Source organism: Balaenoptera acutorostrata, chromosome 14 (genome assembly GCF_949987535.1).
Source record: "Balaenoptera acutorostrata chromosome 14, mBalAcu1.1, whole genome shotgun sequence".
Lineage (NCBI taxonomy): Eukaryota > Metazoa > Chordata > Mammalia > Artiodactyla > Balaenopteridae > Balaenoptera > Balaenoptera acutorostrata.
The window spans coordinates 27,885,025-27,900,178 of NC_080077.1; the positions used below are offsets into that span (position 1 = coordinate 27,885,025).

The 15,154-nt window shown below is 39.0% G+C and overlaps 1 protein-coding gene across 5 annotated transcripts in view; it reads left to right on the plus strand.

The window, feature by feature from the left end:
* The first annotated feature begins 4,865 nt into the window (after positions 1–4,865).
* Positions 4,866–15,154, plus strand: part of BCLAF1 (BCL2 associated transcription factor 1) — a 30,016-nt gene continuing 19,727 nt past the window's right edge. For 3 of the 5 annotated variants that reach the window (XR_451828.2, XM_007190914.2, XM_007190916.2), the window contains exons 1-4: positions 4,866–5,016; positions 11,282–11,385; positions 13,147–13,260; positions 14,105–15,013. Coding sequence is in view for 4 of the 5 variants with exons in the window: in XM_007190914.2 (XP_007190976.1) it covers positions 13,157–13,260; positions 14,105–15,013 (1,013 nt within the window). In the remaining variant the exon portion in view is untranslated. The remainder of the gene's footprint in view (positions 5,017–11,281; positions 11,386–13,146; positions 13,261–14,104; positions 15,014–15,154) is intronic. The other 2 variants (XM_007190915.2, XM_007190917.2) reach the window with 1 other exon arrangement.

Sequence of the window (15,154 nt, forward strand, 5' to 3'; positions counted from 1 at the left end):
AATGAATGAATGAATGAATAAGTATGTGGTGAAATCCCACCAATTCTTTAAAAGCTAGGCCTTCCCTCTTTCACCACTGGCACTTCTCCCATGAAGTTCCTTTTGTTTCCTTTGTTTAGAGAGTTATGCCCTATTTCTTCTAGATTTTGAGTTCCAACAGAGAAGTAGCAACAATGTCTTATTCCTATGATATCTGGACTATTATAGGTACTCAGTAAATCAGTGGTTCTCAGATTTCAATGTGTGTGCCTGCCCTCACAGATTCTGCCTTAGTAAGTGTGAACTGAAATTCAGTAAGTGTGTGTAGTGGTCTATTTTTAAAATAAGCAACCCAGGTTATTCTTGTATCACACTTTGAGAAAAAAACGGTACTGCCTGTCAATATCTGTGGTGACTCCTTCTCTACACCAGGCTTAATTTTTAGTTCTCATAAGCAATGAGGGTGAAATTTCAACACCCCAAGAAGTCTGGAGAGCAAAGGGTTTTTGTCCCCCTCCCCCAATGTAATATTTCACCATTTTTGGATATCACCATATTTTTTGAGCCCTCTGTCTATGTAGTTTTAGCCCTCTGCTTGTGAGGTCAATTGATTTTTTTTAAATTGTGTGTGTAGAACTGAGAATTTAGACCTTTTAGGGGACAGACACAGAAATATTTGTCTGCAGTTGTGTAGACAACTGCTTTAAAAGAAAGAGATGCTCTGCTCCTCTTATAACCTCTCTCAAGGGAGAAATGATTTTTGGTGACGAATCTAATCATAATTCCATTCCCACATTTTAAGTAGACTTTCCTCTCTGCTCTTTAGTAGTTACATTAAATAGCCAGCTGGCATAATTTTGGGGCAAAGATTTCTTATGAAAACTTTGAAAGTATTACATATTCCATTTGTTGCAATAATCTTTGTGAGAAAGATGCACATTAATCTTGGTGGGACTTAGGAACAATGGTTAACAGTTGCACTTTGATATTTTAATTTTTTTTCAGAATGGAGAAATGAATATTAAGGAACAATACTGTAATACATAATTCTTTTTTTTTATTTTTATTTTTTATTTTTGGCTGCATTGGGTCTTCATTGCTGCATGCGAGCTTTCTCTAGTTGTGGCGAGCGGGGGCTACTCTTCATTGCGGTGCGCGGTCTTCTCATTGCGGTGGCTTCTCTTGTTGTGGAGCACTGGCTCTAGGTGCGTGGGCTTCAGTAGTTGTGGCTCGCAGGCTCAGTAGTTGTGGCTCACGGGCCCAGTTGCTCCACGGCATGTGGGATCTTCCCAGACCAGGGCTTGAACCTGTGTCCCCGGCATTGGCAGGTGGATTCTCAACCACTGCGCCTCCAGGGAAGCCCTTTTTTTTTTTTTTTAACTAGTTATTAGCTTAGTAAATTTTCACAATCACTTTTAAGTTAATTTATTTTTTATTTATTTATTTTTGGTTGTGTTAGGTCTTCGTTTCTGTGCGAGGGCTTTCTCCAGTTGCGGCGAGCGGGGGCCACTCTTCATTGCGGTGCGCGGGCCTCTCACTATCGCGGCCTCTCTTGTTGTGGAGCACAGGCTCCAGACGCGCAGGCTCAGTAGTTGTGGCTCACGGGCCTAGTTGCTCCGGGGCATGTGGGATCTTCCCAGACCAGGGCTCGAACCGGTGTGCCCTGCATTAGCAGGCAGATTCTCAACCACTGCACCAACAGGGAAGCCCAATAATTCTTGAATAAATAATTTTTGTAATTTTAAATCTTGGGGGAAAACAACAAACTTTCACATTCTTAGTAGGCAAAAGAGGATAGAAAGAGTGGGGGATGGAAAACCCAGTCAACTTGTGTTCACCAGTAGGAAGTGAAATAGATTAGGCAAGGGGAAACATTTATTTCAATAGTACAAATAGGGAAAACTGCCAGACCATTTGGGAAAATGTCTTCATAAACAGAAACTGTCTCTACTCAGAGTATGCAATTGAGGATTCTTGTTTGTGAGCAACAGAAACCAACTCTGGTTAACTTACTCAGAAAAGAAATTTACTGAAAGACATCAGCTAGCTCAAAGTACAATGCACATTTTACCACAACTAAAGAAAAAAAAAAAAAGGAATCAATGCAAAGCCTCGGGAAGGAGAGGAACAGAGGAGGCAGCAGAAACGCTAGCCAACCCCCTCCCCCCAGCCCGCCCCCCGTCTTAATGGAACCTCTGTTGGCCCCGTTTCCTCTTTTGTCTGTTTCTCACTACTACTGTTGGGTTAGCAACGTCACTATTCTCAGGGAGTGAGGAGACAGGGACTCCAAATCCCCCCTCAACTTTAATTTCCCCAAATAAGAAAACAGTTCCGATATTGTTCAGCCCAAAAACACAAACGAAATAAAACAAGCAAAACTAGTAGAATGAGGGAGTTTGCCTTAGTGGCCTAGCCTTCCAACCCCATTTTCATTCCTATCTTCTTTGTCCTTTTCAGACATCAAGTCTTTTCCCGTTCTCCCTTTCAATTATCTTAAACAAAACAAACCAAAACCAAAACCCTAAGGAAAGAGTTTTATAAATATATTTGAGGTAAATTGTCAATAACTTGTAAGTTAAAATTAGTTTACTAATTTATTAGATGTAAAATATTTCAGTATTCCTTTTGTGTGTATTTATCTTATTTTTGTTAAGTGACCTTTTATTTACTAATTACTTTTAATTCATTTGTTTATTTTGTCTGTGTCGGGTTTTAGTTGCGGCATGCAGGATCTTTCGTTGCAGTGTGGGCTGTCTGTTGTGGTGCGTGGGCTTCTCTATAGTTGCGGAATGGAGGTTTTCTCTCTAGTTGTAGCACGAGGGCTCCAGAGCTCACGGGTTCTGCAGTTTGAAGCACTCGAGCTCGGTAGTTGTGGCGCGGGGGCTTAGTTGCCCGGAGGCATGTGGGATCTTAGTTCCCCTACAGGGATAGAACCTGCATCTGCTGCATTGGAAGGCGGATTCTTTAACACTGGACCACCAGGGAAGGCCTGCATTTATCTTATTAAAAAGGTTAGTCATTTGTTTACAATTTATATTTCTTCTTGGAACAATTTTCTATTTTTATTCAATGTCTTTTTGTTAAACGGGCTCTTGATTTTCCCTGTATGTTTCTCTCCACATTATTTGTATTTTCAACAGGAAACAAGAGAATGGAGCAAAGAATGCAACTGTAATGGTGGAATTTCAGGTTTTGAAAGTAAAATAAGACAATACAGTGAAGTACATAAAACATGATCTAAATTCAAGATCCTCTAATTTTGGTGGTTGGTAAAAGCAAGTATCACAAATCAAATGGACTTAATTCAAGGGAAGCCTGGACTGCTTTTTATTAAAGGATTTGTTCCAATGTGTCTTGTCTCCTTTGTTATTACCTCAGGTTATTTGAAAGCACAGTTATACTACCTCAGATTGAAAGGTGACTTCATTTTCAATGCATTTGCAATAGAATTGCAGAGAAAGGCTTAAGATAATATCCTAGCTTGCAAAGCACTCCTATCAGATTTTTGTGTATTTTGAAAAAATGGATAAGGGCTTTTAGCCCTAAGGGGTCCCCCCGCCCCCTCCTTTACTTGCAGAATAGTAGAGTTTTGTATTGAGCCATCAATGGTTAGGTTTTCTTTTTTTTTTTTTTTTTTCTTTTAATATAGTTTATCCATTCAACATATATTTACTGAGCACCTACTAAATGCTTGGGACTTATCAGTGCACCACATAGGCCAAAGATTACTGTTTCCACATTCTGGTGGTGGTGATGGGGTGAGGGGCAGGCTGTACAACAAGAGAAAACTGAGAATACATCCCATGAAAATCACGTATTTTTTCCAGCTGAGCTGGTATATTGGATTATGAGGAGAGAACGCCCTAAATAGTGTTAAATTCACAACTAGGGCCCAATACTGGACTGCATTTAACTGACAGAAGACTGGTTGTTAATTACAACTTTGAAATCCTTTAAAGGCAGTTTACATGCCTGAAGAACAAAGTTATAACGATTTTAGGCCCTAAGGAAGTAAGTGCAGCAAAGTATTAATAGAAAACGTGCTACATGGCTCCTGCTGAAATTCTATCCAAATCAAACGTGGCTTGCCTATTTATAACCTGATTTATATTTTTGGCAGATTAGGCTGTGTTTCTCGGCCAGCACAACTGATCGTTAAGCTTCCTGCTCTGCTTTATTTTCATGCTCATGGCAGCGTCCCTAGGTTCCGAAGTGGTAATGCTTTAACCACGTCCGAGAAAAAGCAGCATCCTCTGACGCTAAACCGCCAAGAAGCCTAAGCCGCTTCGGAGCACTGCGGCGTGAACTCCGCTACGGGTGGTAGAGTTGGTGTGACGCCACTCAAAAAAGGGACTTAGATCGTGGCCATTTTTCTACTTTCTAAGTGCGTCTGGCATATTTTCTATCAAAGCAAAAGCAGCACTTCCTGGTCTCCAGTTGGCGTCGGAGAAGAAACGCGGCGCTTCCTGGCGTAGAGACGCAGTGTGCGAACAGAGCAGCCCCTTGCGTCCGCGTCTTTTCCTCAGTGTGAGATTATCTTTTTGTTTCTGGCCTGGTCTGAGTTGGCCCCACAGAAAGCATGGACCAGACGAGCAAAAAGTGGAGGCGACAGAAAAGGCCGGAGGGTTCCCTCAACGCAAGGCAGAGAGGCCAGCGTACCCAACCGTGTGGACCGCCGACCTCAGGGCCGAGCGGAAAGACCCCGCCCGCTGTCTACCGCCACCCTGGCGAAGGCGGCTGCTAAAGGCCGGAAGGCGGGGCCGCCAGATCATCGCGCGAGACTAGCCACGCGACTTCCCAGAAAGCCTCAGGAAACATCTTTTTAGCGGCCAGGGAGCCGGTTTAGGGCGGAGGGGTGGGCGGGGCCTGCCCCTATATTTAGCGGCACCGGAGGCCACGCCCCAAGTCGGAAGTGACGGAGAGGAGCTCGCGCGTCGAAGATACCTCTATGGTTTTCCTCCCGTGCTTGAGTCGGGAAATGGCCGCGGTGTAGTTACAAGGGAGATAAGTCCCGGGAACCGTGCTTCGGCGTGTCAGGTAGGCCTTGCGTTGCATTCAAATCACTCAAAGGGCAGTGTATGTCGAGGAGGAGTGAATATTGTTGAATCTTTTGTTGGTAGTGGCGGGTTGGCGGCGACAGGAGAACCCCGGAGACGTTGCGCCATTATTTATGCGTTTCCCGGTCAGCTTCCCTCAGGTTTTCGAGGCACTACGGCCCGAAAAGGTGGGGGTGGGGTGAGCAGCGAGAACGGTGTGCGCGCGCGCGGCTCCGAGCCTGGCTCGAAACCCACAGACCGCGCGGCCTTCTCATGCGCTTGCGCAGATCTCTCTCTTCAACCCTTCCCCCATTTCCTCAGCCCGGACTTCTGCGCGCGCCCGACTTAACGCTCGCCTCGCGCACACGCGTTTCCTCCTCCCTCCCTCCGCCGCCTACGGCCCCTGAGGCGGCCCGAGGTACAACTTGTGTTCGGTTCTCCTTCGCTGGAATCGCCACCTTTCTTCCCGGCCTTTGGGGCTTTGATAGGATCACTGACGTACAGCATAGTGCCTTGGGTAGGTTAGCTAACCCCTTTCCGCGTCGTTTGAACTCCTTTTCCCCGGCTTCACGCTCCCAGTCGGTTTACGCCTTATTTTGGTTACCTTACTTTGTTTTAGGATCCTGTTCCGTTCTTCAGACCCCGGCATCCGCCTCCGGCCTTCGGGGTTGCGGGAAAATCGTCTTCGGGGCTCATCTAATCGGGTCCCCCTGGTAACTCTGCTTTGAAGCGAAAGTGCACTCTTGACTGTAGGAGTTGGTGCCTAAACACGGTTTCCTAGTTTGGGCAGCGGGCCTTAGTCGATGGAACGGCCCCGCCACCCCCGGGCCTAAAGGGCAGTTGTGTAGTACCCGCGAAGCCACGTCCTTTCTGCGAGAGTTTCAGCCCCTTGTACCTCGTTAGAAATGTTGCAGCCGTGATTGGTACAGTTGGTAGTATACATGGAGGGGAGTGGTGAGTTGAGGTTAAGGACTTTGCCCTCATTTTAAGTCCGTAGTTGGCTTTATTTACTTTTAAGGTTTATGTCGTCAGAATTAAGCAGCAGTACTGGCAGCTACTTTTCGACGTAAAAATTTTTTTTTAATAAAGCATTTTAGAATTGGAAAAAACAGAGACTAAAGTTGGAGGCAGATATGACCAAAAATGATGTACAGAGATCAGCTGCTTCAGACTTGTATTTCTTTGCAGCAGCGCCTTTAAAATTTTTTTGGTATTAAAAAGCAAAACAGAATTTCTTATCTCTCAATGTGAATTTTCCTTCCGATTGGACTGTAGTTGAAAAGAAGGGTTGGGCTGCAGGTCAGACAATAAAGAACCTTTACATAGGAAAAACCACTACCAGTTTATTTGCATTATTATGTGATCCTAGCCAATTTAGGGTAAGTAATCGAATCGAAGGATCTCACTTCAGGTGAACAACCTAAATAAAGCCTGTTTACTGATGGCAGTTAGCTTTTTTTAAAAAATACCACACTTTCACTGATACATTGTGGTAAACATTGAAATCCCCCTTGATTCAGATAATTAAAATGGTGGCGAAGGAAATTTTTTAGGTAGAGCTGATTCTTGACTTGGAAGAACAATAGTATTTTAGGACTTGGAAATAGACCTGTAAAAACTTGTCACTTGGTAGGCTCAGGTCTAGTTGAGTTTATTGAATGACTTATGTGGGCAGCTACCTGTACTAGATTAACTATGTGAGTCACGACTTACAGAAACGAAGAAAGTCTTTTCAGTTCTACATAGAGCTTTGGATTGGGAGTTTCCAGAAGCTACATTCAAAATCATTAGTTGACCACTAGTTGAATTCTACTGTGTAATTTACAGTGATTTATTAAATAACAAGAAGTAGGTAAGGGAATCAGGAAGTCCAAGTTATCTCTGGGTAGTAAGTGTAAATGTTTAGGTTATAGTTGTAGGTTAGGAATTTGTTCATTTTTCAACTCCAGTTTCTTAAACAATGGTCATCAGTATTACGTTGGAGTCTTAAGTATTTAATGTTTTATTTGTCCCCAGGGCTGGAAAAAAACAATCTACAAACATTAATGTAGTAATAATACAGGCCTACATTTGTGTGTTATTTTGGAATTTTCAAACACTTTAATTTTACTTGATCCAGTATTTCTCCTTATACTAGGTGGAGGCCAAAAAAGGTAGAAAACTTTTTAGGGCTACATGAACCAGGGATTGGCACACCCTGGTCTAGAATGAAGGTATTCTTTCTTTTTCTCAGTTCTATGCGTTTTTGTTTTTGTTTTTTTTAAAGCAGGCTGACAAGGAGCTGGACAAAGAACTAAAAATTTGCAGCTAAACCTATCATTTTTTTAAAGCTTTTACTTGTGGAAATTTTCAAGCACAAAGTCGAGAGAATAGTGAACTGTTATCATCCAGGTTTAATAATTACCAGCATTTACCAATTTTAATATTATTTGTTTTTCTGTTTTTAAAAAATTTTTATTTTATATTGGCATATAGGTGATTAACTGTTGTGTTTCACGTGTACAGCAAAGTGATTCAGTTATACATATACATAGATCTATTCAAATTCATTTTTTCTGGAGTGTTTTAAAGCAAAATTCCTTTTTTATAATGCTGGTTAATGCCATATCAAAAATATCAAACTTAAATATAGTAATCATTTGAAGCAAAATTAATAAACTGCAGTTAAGACTGTCACAGACCAGGTTTACCAATAATGATAGTTAACATTTGAGTGCATACCATGTGCCAAACTATAAGTTGCTTACATTTATTAGTTCAAATTGTTAATTTTAAACCTATGAATAAGTATCGTAATTAACCTTATTTTATAAATGTGGAAACTGAAGCTGGAAGAGATTAAGGTAATTTGTCCAGTGTTGGACAGCTAGTTATTGGTCAAGTCAGAATTTTGAACCTAGTCAGTTGGAGTAAGAGTCATGGGATATTAATTTTAGGATTATTAAAGATGTGAGTAGCAATCATTTGTTTACAAAAATCTGGAGCTCAAATTCCCTGAGTATGCTAAAATTAAGATGGCTCAGGTATGCTTGATAGGGTAACCTAAAGAATCTCTTCTGGAGGAGCTTCAACTTGCGTATTTTGTTGAGCCCAGTTGTCTGTGTGCTTTCCATCACTTGTGTTCTAGCTGATCATTATGTATTATTCCATAAACGATAAACTCTGTTAAGATATTTAAGAACTTTTATTTATTTTTGGACCTGCTCCATGGCTTGAGGGATCTCAGTTCCCTGACCAGGGATTGAACTGGGCCACATCAGTGAAAGCCCAGAATCCTAACCACTAGGCCACCAGGGAACTCTCTTTAAGAACTTTATTTAAAAAAATAAAGCCTGACTCATTCTCTTGTGTTAACTGGTTGGTGAATCATTTGGATAAAGGTGCATGAAGCACTTTATTCTCTGTTTTTACAGTGTGTTAGTAAGTGATCTTGTTTAGAATAGAGGGAAGATTGATTTGGCATTTTGAGTTATATATGTAGGTTATGGCCACGTCAGGCACCTGTCAGGGTATCGGAGAGAGCACAGGAGATCTTGGTCAAATTCTGGATTAACTTTTTACAGTCTGTGACCATGGGCAGCCTAAAAGGGCAAGCAAATATCCTGTTTTTGTCCCCAAATTTGCACTTCTTCCAGATACTTGAGCCCAAAACTTAGAATTTAGGGGCACCGTTGATTTTTCTTTTTCTTTTTTTCTTTTTTTCCAATTCCCTGTGCTTCATACCACTAACAATCTGTGAGCAAATACTGTTGACTCTATGTACTTCCAAACCAGATTCTGGATTTGCCTCTCTTTTCTTTTCTTTATTGCTACCACTTTATCCAGGCAACCATTTATATTGAACTTCAACCTTCTAGTTTGTCTTCGTGTTGTTCTCTCCAAGTTGTTCATGCTCTACCCAGCAGCCATCTTAAATAATATGGTGTGACTTCCCTGATCAGACTTTCCAGGGTCTTCCCATTACAGTTAGAATAAAATCTAGACTGTTTACTCTGGCCTACTTATTGGATGCTATTTGATTTGGTCTTTTCCTGTCTCTCCTGTTTTATCTTATACCCTCTCCTTGATCACAGCGCCTGAACCTTCTTACTGGTCTTTTTGTCCTGAATTTGCTACGTTTGTGTCCTTTGCCTAGAATGCTTTTCTTTTCTTGGGTCTTTGCAATGTTCCTTGTCTAAGCTTAGCTTAACTGTTACCTCTTTAAATACGGTTCAAGGACCCACCGTAGTAGTCCTGCTCTTTGCCTCTTGACACATCACTTTTTTGTTTTCTCTCTTCCCCTAGCTTGAACATAAGCTCCAAGAGAGTAGGGAACTTAATGTCTCACTTAAAGTGCTATATTTCCTACACTAGAATAGTTGTGCCTGGCTTGTGATAGGCACCTTTGTTGTAAATTCATATGAATTTTGAAAGCTTAAATTCATCTGAAAGATGGAGTTAAATATGTAGTTTATAAGAGTATGAGGATTAAATCAGGTGATTTAAAGTCACCTAGCACAATTCTGGGCACATGGTTGGTAGTTAGTTTAATTTGCTGTAATTTGTTGATTTCTGTTCCTCTTTAGTTTTTGGGAGGGCAGGGACCTTTTACAGTTATGTCTCCCATAATATTTAGCACAGTGCTTTTGTACATAGATTTCATTAAAAAAAAATAGAGGAGCAGATTACAGTCTTTGTACTGTCTTAAGTATTAATATATTATTAAATATCAATATAATCTACATTATATATTAAGTATATTGTGTGACATTTTATATATGATCATTGAGTTCTTGGTATGAATATTTCAGAATATATTCATAGATTGTGAACAAGAATGTATATCTGATCTACTAGTCTAACAGCCTACAGCCCCTTCTTCCTCACTGCTATTTCTAGTGTATATTTTCTTGGAACTTCAGAAAATCATCACTTGGAGTAAAGAGAGATTTGGCAGTTGGTTCTTCTCTGGATATATAGAAATTAAAATTAGCCTTTTAGAATTGTTTGGGGGAAGTGTTAGCTAAAATGAGCCTTGTATCACTTCCAGCAGTGAATCAGTAGTATTGGACTTCTAGGTCAGCATAAAGTTTCGTAACAACGCACCAATTTAGATGATGAGAGTTTTCCTCTGCCCACTTGGGGGATTTGATATTTTTAAAACTAAACATGCAAGGACTTTAGAAATCTTTTTGTTTCTGTATCCATGACCTTTTGTTTTTGCTAATTTTTATTTTGGTGTATTTCCCTTAATTGCTAAGTTATTCCTCCTTCCTATCTGAAAGCTCAGATCTCTTAATCCCCTCAGCTGTAGGGTCATGGGTATTTAGCGGACATTTTCTTGATTTACCAGTTTAATTTTAATTTCTTCTACTTTGTATTTTCATTTTTATTCATTTTTCATTGGATTGATAACTTGGTAATATTCACATTTTCATATTGTTTTTTCTTCATTCAGGTTGGTTTATGAATTCCTTGAGTATAGACATGTACAATGTTACATTGTTCAGTTTCTGCTCCCCTAGTGTTTTTTGACTGTTCTTTGCACATAATTGATAATCATTGAATGTTATTCATTAGGCTAAGTTTTTCAGTAAATACTGAAACTGCTTAATAGTCTGTGCAGAATTTAAATTTATTTGCATAGTAATGGTAAATTAGGAAGAGCATTGGCTTCCAATAGATATTTGTTTCATCTACTGGCTGTTCTTTTATTGGAACATCTGTACATGTATCAAAATGCTTTTAGGCACAAAATTAGAATTACTGTGATGGCTGTTACATGAATTTAAAAAACCAGCTTCAAATGAAACCAAACTGTATGAAAGGAAGTGACCAGGAGAGAATAAGATAAATAGCAGAGCACTAAAATAAACTCATATTGTAGTTAAGTTATAAACTATAGCATTATGAATACTAACTGTAGATACATGACATGTTTTGATATACCAAGATGGCCACTTATGCCAGCCACTTTGGAATTTTCTGATAGGATGACAGCATAGCTTCTGTTTTCTAAAGCCCAAATTGCTAAAATTAGAATTCAGGTGTTTGAATTAAAGGTGCTTCAGTTTCATAATGCACTGCTGCGTTCTGATTGAAACAAAAAAAGTTAAGTTCTTTTAAGCTTTTGTGGTTAAAAATTTATTTCCTGAATCAGTTTCCCATTCCATGAAATATTTAGTGCCTTTATTAAGAGTTTATTGCAGTGTTTAGTGTGATGCTTTGTAAACAGTGAATTTTTAATTTACTATAATTCAAATTCATATTTTTTTTATCTTTGCTAGGAGTTTGAATTTAGAATTTAATTTCTCAGAACATTCTCTCCAGGAAGAATTTTACAGTATTTCAAAGACTTCACTTGACTGCTTGATCCTGCATAAAACCCAGGGTAAATAATATCCTTTTTTCTAGTTTTCAGTTTTGGCTTATTTAAGAAAGTGTGACTTCTGAACTCATGATTTAGACTGATTAAAAGTGATGTGGTCTGAAGCTCTTGGGGGTTTTCTGGTGGCTTGTATGAAGTAAGCCAGATTTTAAAAGTTGGTTTTAAGGAAAAGATTGTCTATCTCTTCTGCTTCTAGGTTGTGTGCCTGCTTCTACTTCTATAAACACATCTGCTTAAAGACTCAGAACACACTAAGTTATTTAAAAGTAAAACAAGACAAAATAACTTTGCTTATTTAACTACCTCCTTTATGCATGCAAGAGGAGTTCTGTAACTTAGCTTTTTTCCCCTTATGTGCGTGTTAAGGTAATTAAAAAGTTGATTGCTTATTATGTGCTAAACATTGTGTTAAGTATATTACATGTATCAACTTGTTTAATCCTCACTACAACTCTGAGGAGAGTACTGTCTTTATGTATTTCTTAACTTACTTGGAATTAAGAGTGAGAGAAGACAAAGCTGGTATTTGTCTCTTTGAAGATAGATATGTTTTGTTTTGAAATAAATATTTGACACCCCTTGAATTTGTCATTTATGTGGTTTTTTGGTGAGGAAGTATGCCGACATCATTGTCTCCTCTGTAATTCAGCTCATCTTAGTACTTTCAAATACTATTTCATAATACTGAGCAAAGTCTAGGTAGGTCAAATAAGTGCATTAAAACATTTTGATGGTAGGAGAAATGGCTTAAATATATGGCAATTGCAGGCTATTAAGAAAGTTTAGTGAGTTGATTTTTATGGAAAAAAATTACTTAATTTGTGTAAGTTAGTAGAAATTTGGAAATAGTGTAGCAGGAATAAAGTTGGGAGGCATATGTATATGTTTAATTCTGTGAAGAGTAGATCTTATAAATCATTTAGTCCTGTTACTGATTTTTGTGAGGTCTGATTATTGTATTAGATACTAGGCAGTGTTTAGAAAAGTTAGAATACGGGTGCCCAAGTTCTCTTTTTCTTGTAGTTCCAAATTATCTCTTTCTTGCAGCAGTCTCTTCAGTTTATTCATCTTTTATCCTTTTTCATCTTCTCACCAGAAGGCTACAGGGTGAACTAGGCATTGTCACATAAGTCCATTTTTATTCTGCAGTCATGACTATTGAAAGCAGAGCCATGGCTCCAGCTGTTCAGACTTAGTGACCTTTATTCTACTAGGAGACTATCCATCACCATTCCAAGCAGTATTGTATACATGGAGTGGTCAATTTAGTCCCATTTCAAGGCCATAAAGCACTTATGGTGGCAGTCGGGTAGGTTTATTCTATTTTTTTTTAGTATTATGCCACTTTTATTTTCTCTTTTTCAGGTTCGTTATCTGTAATACTCTGATGTTATTTATCTTTTTTACAGGAGAGGTAGGCATTTGTATTGGGCATGGAATAACATCTAACATGCTGCTGTAGTCTGATATCATTGCTCTTTCTGGCTTCTGCAGCTGCTGCCTTTTTGGATTGAGGCACATAGGTGGGGCAGTCCATAGAAATCTTCTGTTGTGTCTTCCCTATACAGTACCTGTCATGCAGGTGAAAATACAGTTTTAGTTAGGGATAATTGACTGTCTTAGTACTCATGAATAATGATGAGTAATATCCTTTGAGAAACCTATGTCTTGTAAATTCAGTTTGTATGTGAAAATAAGTTAAATAATTGAAACTTCTTCACTTGTATTGTGATTTTAAACTTTTTCGCTCTCTCATTTGTCTAGGAGAAAAGAAATGGGTCGCTCCAATTCTAGATCACATTCTTCAAGATCAAAGTCTAGATCACAGTCTAGTTCACGATCAAGATCAAGATCACACTCAAGAAAGAAGAGATACAGGTGAATTACTGTGCTTTTAATTCCTTAAATAACGGTAATAATCATATCAGCTAATACTTCGGAAGTGCTTACACAGTGCTACATTCATTAACATGTTTTATTCTCAAAGAAGCCTGTGAATGGATCTATTGTTATCCTTGTTTTAAAGTTAGTTCAGTGGGGGTCTTGGAATGTATTTCCCACAGATAAGTGGGAACTGCTGTAATGTTAAGAGATGAATTGGATAATGTAAGAATTATTTGGCAGTAAGCAGTCTTTGTGAACTGTTTCATAGTTTCTCATTTCTGACTCTGAGGTCTCAATAGGTTTATTCTTTTGTTTAAAAATGATGAACTCTGGTTGTCTTTCTTTAAGTAGCATAGAAAATAGAGACCACAAGTTGAAAATAAAAGTGACCATAATTTCATTACGAATTAATACTTGTTTATGATTTTCCTGTACTGTTTTTCTAGGCCTAACTTTTTATTATGCATGCATTTAGCCAATGGTATTTCACTGGTGAATATCTTCCATGGCATTACATTTTCTTTTAACACTATCACTTTATGCAGTGCCTGCATAAAGGTACTGTAATTTGTTAGTGTGTCCTATTGTTGGTTGTCAATTTTTTCCCCTGTTTTCTGTGCCTTCATTCCTAAGTCCTTTATTTTCTCAATATTTATCTTAGAATTGAGATTTTCTTCATTGAAAACAGTGAATTTTTACTTTTTTATAAATGAGGGCTTTTTTAAAAAAAATACATTTTTGGCTTTGACACTTTACATGTTATGTTCAACCAGAAGTATTTGGGATTGTAGGATGTAATAGTTTATTTTTCTTGCATTGATATTTATTTTATTTTTAGTTCTAGGTCTCGTTCCAGGACATATTCAAGATCTCGTAGTAGGGATCGCATGTATTCTAGAGATTATCGCCGAGATTACAGAAATAATAGAGGGATGAGACGACCTTATGGGTACAGAGGAAGGGGTAGAGGGTATTATCAAGGAGGAGGAGGTAGATACCATCGAGGTGGATATAGACCTGTTTGGAATAGAAGACACTCTAGGAGTCCTAGACGAGGTCGTTCACGTTCCAGGAGTCCAAAAAGAAGATCCGTTTCTTCTCAAAGATCCCGAAGCAGATCTCGCCGGTCATATAGATCATCTAGGTCTCCAAGATCATCCTCTTCTCGTTCTTCGTCCCCATATAGCAAGTCTCCTGTCTCTAAAAGACGAGGGTCTCAGGAAAAACAAACCAAAAAAGCTGAAGGGGAGCCCCAAGAAGAGAGTCCTTTGAAAAACAAATCACAGGAGGAACCAAAAGATACATTTGAACATGACCCATCTGAATCTATTGATGAGTTTAATAAATCAGCCACATCTGGTGATATTTGGCCTGGCCTTTCAGCATATGATAATAGTCCCAGATCACCCCATAGTCCTTCACCAATTGCTACACCACCTAGTCAGAGTTCATCTTGCTCTGATGCCCCCATGCTCAGTACAGTACACTCTGCAAAAAACACCCCCTCTCAGCATTCACATTCCATTCAGCATAGTCCTGAAAGGTCTGGGTCTGGTTCTGTTGGAAATGGATCTAGTAGATACAGTCCTTCTCAGAATAGTCCAATTCATCACATCCCTTCACGAAGAAGCCCTGCAAAGACAATCACACCACAGAATGCTCCAAGAGATGAGGCTAGGGGACGATCCTCATTTTATCCTGATGGTGGAGATCAGGAAACTGCAAAGACAGGAAAATTCTTAAAAAGGTAAGAACTGAGAGAATTTAGATTATAATATTAATACTTCTGTTCTTTGAATTCTTTTTGGATTTTAAGACTAAAGATTGCATTGTGATGTGTATTTAGCTATTTTTACTCATGATTTCTTTCTTTATAAGATAATTCCAA